The sequence below is a fragment of the Cyrtonyx montezumae genome, unplaced genomic scaffold, assembly GCF_038088225.1.
Source record: "Cyrtonyx montezumae isolate F1298 unplaced genomic scaffold, pur_monq_1.0 scaffold_7, whole genome shotgun sequence".
NCBI classification, from domain to species: domain Eukaryota; kingdom Metazoa; phylum Chordata; class Aves; order Galliformes; family Odontophoridae; genus Cyrtonyx; species Cyrtonyx montezumae.
In genome coordinates this window covers 27122347-27129966 of record NW_027072078.1, presented here as the reverse complement: position 1 = coordinate 27129966, position 7620 = coordinate 27122347, and the positions used below count along the sequence as shown (strand labels likewise).

The 7620-nt window shown below is 51.5% G+C and overlaps 1 protein-coding gene across 1 annotated transcript in view; it reads left to right on the top strand.

The window, feature by feature from the left end:
* The first annotated feature begins 5944 nt into the window (after positions 1 to 5944).
* Positions 5945 to 7620, top strand: part of ITGB5 (integrin subunit beta 5) — a 46206-nt gene continuing 44530 nt past the window's right edge. Inside the window, 5 exon segments of the mRNA XM_065750989.1 lie at positions 5945 to 5962; positions 5964 to 6060; positions 6063 to 6253; positions 6255 to 6324; positions 6327 to 6725. Of these exon segments, the coding sequence (XP_065607061.1) occupies positions 5945 to 5962; positions 5964 to 6060; positions 6063 to 6253; positions 6255 to 6324; positions 6327 to 6725 (775 nt within the window).

The following is a 7620-nucleotide window of genomic DNA, read 5'->3' as shown; positions in this document are numbered from 1 at the left end:
GGTTGGCTGTGGGCCAAGAGCCTGGATTTGGGCAGCTGCCTTGCAGGAGGATGGGATGTGGCAGGATGAGGGTAAGGAAAAGCTGAACTGCTTGAGGCTTCAACCTTGAAAATGAGTCATAAGACCCTGCGTCCTAGCACTTCCAGCACCCAGACTTTCACTTTAGGACAAGGGATGATGGCCTTAAGTTGCAACAGGGGAGGCCCAGTTTGGATTTTAGGAAAGATTTCTTTTCAAAATGAGTGGTGATGCACTGGCACAGGCTGCACAGGGAGGTGGGGGAGTTCAAGAGCCATGGAGGTGTGGCACTGAGGTATGCGGTTAGTGGGCATGGTGGGGATGGGTTGGCAGTTGGACTAAATTGCCTTAATGATCTTTTCCAACATTAATGATTGTATGTGAAAAGCAGCTCCTTCCAGTCCCGGGAGCAGGAAACATTTTGTGTTTTTCTAGCATTCTACTGGTGAAAAAGCACCTCATTTATTTTATGAGGCTGGTTTTACACCGATCCTGCATGTGCTGATTCAGGCTGCAGTCACTAGCTGGTAAGGGTGTGTAATGAAGGTAAGGAGGTTCTCTAGAGCCTTGATTTTTGCTCCTCTACTTTCTCTGACCTTTGTGCTTTGTTGTTTTCTGGAAGAACTCTAGCACTCCTTCCAACTGAAGCAATAACAAATATTTTTTCAGCCTTTATTTCCTGGTATCTGTGACCTGCATGCCTTATGGACTTCCCTGTTCTTAGACTACTCCTTTTAGGGCTTGGTTTGGTCTGTTGCTGATTTTTTTAAACTAATTTCTGCACAAAGCTGTATGTTCAACTCACACTCCCTACACCTGGATGAAGTCAATTAATTCTTCCAAGAAACCCTTATTGGGCAAAGCTGCTCCATTAGCGAGTACCAGAATCAAGGCTGGAAAAAGAATCCAGCGAGTGCCTTGTGAAGGATGCTCCAACAGCTGGCAAAATACTGCTCTGGAAAAAGGTTCTGCATCAGAAGGCAGTGAGCATGGAACAGGATCCCCCTGGGCAGTGGGCATGGCCTCGAACTGCTGCTGTTCAAAGAACATCTGGGCACCACTTTCAGAGATAGGGTTTGTATTTTGTATGGTCCTGCGTGGAGCCAGGAGTTGGACTTGATGATTTTTATGGGTCCCTTCCACCTTGGGGTATTTCATAGTTCTGTTTTTGCTGCTGGAGATGCTGGGAGCTTCCCACACCACCCATAGTCTTTGCAGTGGGTTTGCTGGATGGGCCAGACCTGCAAGAAGTAAATAGGGAATGAAGAGAAGAGACAGTAGGAATAAAGGAAAGTGACTGGAGTAAACAAATAACAGGAGAAATAAGGTCAAATAGGCACAGTGGTTGTTGATAAGTGACCCAGACCCAATAACATGGACCCAAAGGAAGGGTGCAGCCAGCAGCATGGGGACACTGCACCCAATGCTGAGCCATCAGTGACAGGTTGTGATGGCACTGATTGTGAATGGCAGGCAAATAGCTCCCAGAAGGAGGAATATTCAAAGCCACAAGAGATCCAGGCAAAGCAGACAGAAAAATAAGTAAATAGGGGAGCAGATGGTCCCCAGTCCCAGGCACTGTCCCCACAGCACCTACCCAATGTGGCAGGAATTTGCCAGGGGAAAATAAATTTTTCTCCACTCTCTGACAGGACAAGAGGTGATGGCCTTAAGTTGTGCCAGGGAGATTCAGGTTGGATATTAGGAAATATTTCTTCTCAGAAAGAGGTGATGCACTGGCACAGGCTGCCCAGGGAGGTGGTGGAGTCACTGTCCCTGGAGGTGTTCAAGACTGTGGAGATGTGGCACTGAGGAACATGGTCTAGAGTGACAACAGGCATGAGATGATGGCTGGGCTGCACAATCATGTTGGTCTTTCCAACCTCAATGATTCTGTGATTTTGCGATCTGGAATATTAACATATGGTGACACCTGGAAGGATATTTGTCTCACCAAATTTCCCAGCCTGGCCATTGCTTCAGGAAGGCACTCTGCCACCCTGAGTTGTCCCTCTGTCCCCACGGTCCTTGCTGCCTACCGCTGCCACCTGCCCTCTGACACCACCAAGTTAAGCGTTAAGGAACTTCAGCGTTAAGGAACTAAAGCCTCTGCTTTAGTCACACATAACCAGATGTAGGTGGGAGAAAAACGTCTGCTGCCTAATCAAGACTTCAGATAAAAGACTTTCTCTGAAATCTGTAATCTGCAGGGGCCCTTTTTCAGGGCTGATTAGCCAAACAAGGGAGCTGCCATGACAGAGGCCATAGGAATCGCTTAGGTCTTAGAATCACATTCCTTTTCAAATAAATCTCTTTTCATTTTTTTCTTCTATTTTTAAATATTCAGTATCTGAGATATTAAAAAAGGAATCAAGGCAGTACTGTAGAGCTAAGGTGTGTGTAATTTCTTGTCAGGTAGAGGAATGTTTAAATTAGTGGGAATCAGAGGTCAGATCCTAGCAGGTATTTCAGTGCCTGACTTGTGCTGAAATTGATGGGAATTGGGGTCCCTGAAGAGGACTTGTGGTTCTACACATCAGTCCTGTAAGCAAAGCGGGCCTTTCGCTGCACACAAGGAAAAAGGTCTTTCACAGTAAGGCCTTTCCTTGTAGAATATTAACCACACTCTGCAGCAAGCTAATGCTGGGTAGAAATGAGATGCTCGGGGAGGATATGTTTTAACACCGCAGGCAGGGCAAGGACAGACGAGCCTCCAGGGTTTGGTTTGCTCACTCTGCAGCTTGGCAGAGTCCTTGCCACAAGATGGTGCTAACTCTTCGCAGTTGCAGGAAAGGCCACAAAGAAATGCAAAACCTTTTAGCGAGCAGCCTGAGGTGCGGCTAACCATTAACAGGCACAGCATGCTGCTGATTTTAACCCTCTCCTGCACTCCAGCCTTGGGGACCCCCGATGTCCTTTCGTTTGATGGGCTCCCTAACCTCAGGGATGAGGACACATTTTTTGGGGTGGCCCACAGAGACCTCCATCACCCATCTGATCAGCACTTCAGTAACCTCCCCCATAAAAAGCTATTCAAGCAGCCAGGTGCACCCCAGCCTGCCCATCTTCCTCATGCTGCACTTGGAGTTGTATGTACTACATCAGAAGTTGGATCCACCAGCACTGTTTGAAGGACTCACATTGATGCACTTGGCTCTTTTGGGGGCATAAGAATGATCTCCTCCACACACCTCCCTCATCCCCCAGCCCAGCAGCTCCAAGCTTGCCCATGGAGCGTAAGAATATGAAAACCCAAGCTGCTCCAGCTGAGCTTTCCCACGAGGAAGGGACACCTCGGACTGGGACTTGCCTTGCTCCTGGGTGGCACAAGTGTGACAAGTGGGAGGTGAAGTGGTCTGTTGGTCACCCAGAATCTAGAAGAGAGGCTTGCTTGTTGGCTGCCCCAAATATACCAAAATGTAGTTCAGGTGAGCAGTTAAGGAAGAGAAAGAAAACAGGCACTGAGGTCACTGAAGCTCAAGCACCAGCTGGCAGCCCCCACTGTCTTCACGTATTCATGTGATGCAAGCCCCATGGGACACCCACTAGAGGATGCTTCAAGGCACAGAGAGGTATTCCGAATTCCCCTCTTTTTTTTTTTTTCCCACGCAGGAGAAGGACAAAACGCAAAACAAATTCTCAGGTGCCCTCCTCTGCTGTCCTGCGTTTCTGCAGTGTTTCCTCTCGGCAGCAGGGAGTGCTGGTGTTGCTCTTGAGTAGCAGAGGACAGAGGCTGGTTTCAGATGGTAAATATGTGTATACTTAAAGGAAGCGGCGGTATGAGCAGCATCATTAGTTGTAGGAGAACATACTGTTTAAGAAAGAACAGAAGTCATGATGGTAATTTCTTTTTGGCATGCGATTGTTGCCTATATATATAATGTGAATGTTGTATGAATTGAAATATGTCATAGATTCCATGCAAAAAGCAGGAGACGACCCTTCTCCATCACTGCAGGGAAGCTCTGTCAGGAAGGCAAAGCCCACGGTGTTTATCTGCACTCCCACCTCCCTGGCATGGCCAAGTCCTATGGCTTCTGAACTGGCTGCAGGTATGGTGGTTTAAAGCCAATAGTAAAGCTATAATGAGTTGTATCCTGCTGGAAGAGACAGATTCCAACTGGAGCTGCCAGTAAGCAACAGCAGGTTGGATATCAGAGAAAGGTTCTGCACCAGAGGGCAGTGGAACAGGCTCCCAGGGCAGTGAGCACGGCCCAGAGCTGCTGGAGATCAAGGAAGATCAGGATAATGCTCCCAGAAATAGGGTCCGATTTTTGGGTGGTGCTGCATGGGTTGGACTAGATGATCTTTATGGGTCCCTTTCAGTGTTTCTATCATAATCCAAAGTCTGTGTCACAAGAAGGCCAGGGACATCCCAGGATCTCACCGCAGCATCAGAGCTGTGTTGAGTGCCATGTTCAGGCAGTCCTGTGTCACCCTGAGCTGTCACTGTGCCTTGAGGCTGAGGGCCACCATTCCACTTGGAGTGGCGTGAAAAGAGGGGTCAGCATTGGGAACCTAGAACGTCTTCAATGACATAGGGTTATCCAGACATGAATCGGATGCTTTTATCCACCCTTCCTGCCACGAGGGAGATACGACAGTGAGAAGGTATCTTTAATTGACCTAAGTATCACTGATAAACTTTATTTGTTTTGCCTGACAACTGCAGAACCAAAGAGCTGATTTTAGATTACCTCGCTTGTAAGTTACTCTGGATTGCATCCTACTTGCACCACAGCTTTAAAATGCAAGTGATAAGAAAACAAGCACAAAGATCAGGAGTTTCTAACCAGCTGTAGCCCGTCTCCTATCCAGCAGGACTGGGTGATGTTACAAACCAAACTCTGTGGCCCTTAAATTCTTGAAGAAAGCAGAGAGGTCTTAGTCCCCTGGAATGAGTAATCACTGGGAACGGTGCATTGTAAGCAAGGGAGAAAAGACACAGAGAGCAATGGGCTGTGTCTGGAGATCAAGGCTGGTGGAGCCCCACTTTGGGTTCCTACTCCAAAATTGTAGAATCATGGAATGGTTTGGGTTGGAAGAGACCTCAAAGACCATCTTGTTCCAACCACCTGCTGCAGGCAAGGTTGCCAACCACCAGATCAGGCACTAGATCAGGCTGCCCAGGGCTCCATCTAACCTGGCCTTATTTGCATGACGCCTTAGTACTTAATCACCTTGTTAATATACCAAGTCTGATTTCTTGGAAGGCCAACAGGAAGATGAAGGCCTTGTGTAGGCTCACAGTTGCCCTTCAGAGCAGCTACAGCCCCACTTGCTCTGCACATAATGGTAGATGTGCAGTGCTGGCTTTGGAGAAGGATATGAGGGTGGGCAATGGATGAGGGACCCTCACTCTTGAGAACAGGATGAGTGCAGCTTTCTCACACCATCTGTATGTATTTGCAACCATATGTACTTGTGCATGTTTACAGAAAGTTTGGCTTCTATCCAGGGATGGAGGATATATGCAGTGGGAGATGCTCAGAGTGTATCAGAGGAGCTCTACAGCACACCAGGAGTTACTGCCGCTGAGCAGCACCAGGACAGCTTTGGTGAAATCCAAACTCGGTGTGGCCCAGTGGTATGGAGGTGCTGAAGAGACCAGCTCTGCATGTGAAGGCATGAGGATGTGTGCTGAGCAAACCTAAAGGTGAGATCCTGTAAATACACCACTGAATTGGCCTGAAGGTCTGCAGGCCACGGGTAGTAGCTGTTGCTATAAACTACCTTTGGAATCGGCCATCAGCTTGACAGCTGATTTATGTTTTGTTTTAAAAGCAGGAGCAGAGCTTGCCAGCAGCCCAAACGCTGCCATAAATCCACTGTTGCCCTTAGATCTCAAGTGTTGATGTCCCCATTGCGCTGGGGACAGGCCCAGAGCCGGAGGCGGGGCACAGCCCTGCTCAGAGCCCTCCGCCAGATGGACGCTGTTTGTTTGGGTGGCAAAAATCCCTGAAGCAAGAAAATGCCACCTAACAGGGAGCAGCAACCCAGAGGGAATGAGTGCCAGCCCGGCGGCGAGCAGGCAGGCAGAGAGATAGGTGTGCATATGTGTGTGTGCACATGGCCGTGTCCGGGTGTGACAGAGTACATCACACAACGACTGGAGTCGGAAGGGACATTATGGACCATCAGGTCCCAGCTGTGGGACCTGTGTGTGTGTGTGTGTGTGTGTGCACGTGTCCCCGCGAGTTCCGCGCGGAGGTGTGCGTACATCAGCCCGAGCGTAACATGCACGCGTGTATACATTTGCACGTGGATGTCCGCACGTGCATGCGCGACACGCGCGTGTGTGCACGCACGTACACACTCGCGGCCCCTTGCACAACGGCGCACACCAGCCCGAGCGCGGCTCCGCTCCGCTCCCCGGCTCCGCCTCCCCCGCTCCGTACCCCGGCCCGAGCGGCGGCACCAGCGGCGGGCGGACCCCGGCCGCTCCTCGCCGCCCGCCCCGGGCAGCCCCAGCGCCGCCTCCTCCTCCTCCTCCTCCTCCTCCTCCTCTTCGTCCTCCTCCGCCGCCGCCGTCGCACAAAAGGCGGCGGGGAGGGAGGGAGGCCCGGCGGGAAGGGCAGCCCCGGCCGCCCGCACCATGCCCCGCCGAGGGGGGCTGCCGGCCCCCGCCGCCGCCCGCCGGCCCCCCCCGCTCCTCCGCCTCCTCCTCCGCCTCCTCCTCCTGGCCGCCCCGCTGCAGCCCGGCAGAGGTAAGGGCCCCCGAGCCGCTGCCGCGCGCTGGGACAAGGAGTTAACTTTCTTTTGCTTTGCTTTGCTTTGCTTTGCTTGTCTTTGCGTTCCCCCCCTCCGGGCGGCTTCGTCAGCCCCGCTTCCATGTGTGTCCGGTGCGTGCCCCAGCGGCGGGGATGTGCCCGCATCCCTGTGCAGCCGTGTGCGTGGTAGCCCCTCCCGGGGCTGCTCCTGGCGCCGGTCCTCCGCGGGACCCAGAGCTCCTCGAGCTCTGCCGATGGAATCGTACCACTGGGGGCACAGAGGAATGGGTTGGGTTGGAGCTGATCCCATCCAGCCCGTCCCTGGGCACCTCCGGGGATGGGGCATCCCCAGCATAAGTAAAGTGACGCTTTTCTCGCGTGTAGCTGAGGGAAGCATAGAGCGTTTCACTTTCCTCCTCCTCAGCGAACCACTGCATTCACCCGCAGTCTGGGGAGCTGCCCAAACGGGGTTTTCTTGCAGAACAGGTTTAAAATGCGGTCTGATTGCCCGGAGCATCTTCATGAATAAAACTTTGGTGTACCTTTCGTGAGGGGTTCCCATCTTGCTCTGCATCACTGGTGTTATATATTAAAATCCCAGCAACCTGCTGGGATGTGCTGCCTTCCCCGGCTCACTGGAGCTCTGCCAGAGGGTGGGATGGGCCTGGAGATGCTGAATGTGCCCACTGGATCCTTCCCCACAATGCAGTTGGGGTTTAGGAACTGGTGGTACTGGGGCAGATGGAGTGCAGCTTGGCAGTAATGGGGGTGGATTACCATCCTCCAGAGTAATCCTAGCTAAATCCTGGGTGGAATTTTTTGCATTGCGTGAAGTTTAGTGGAAAGGAGTGGCTCTGGAAATGTTTCCCACCAAAGTGGGGAAAGAGAAAGT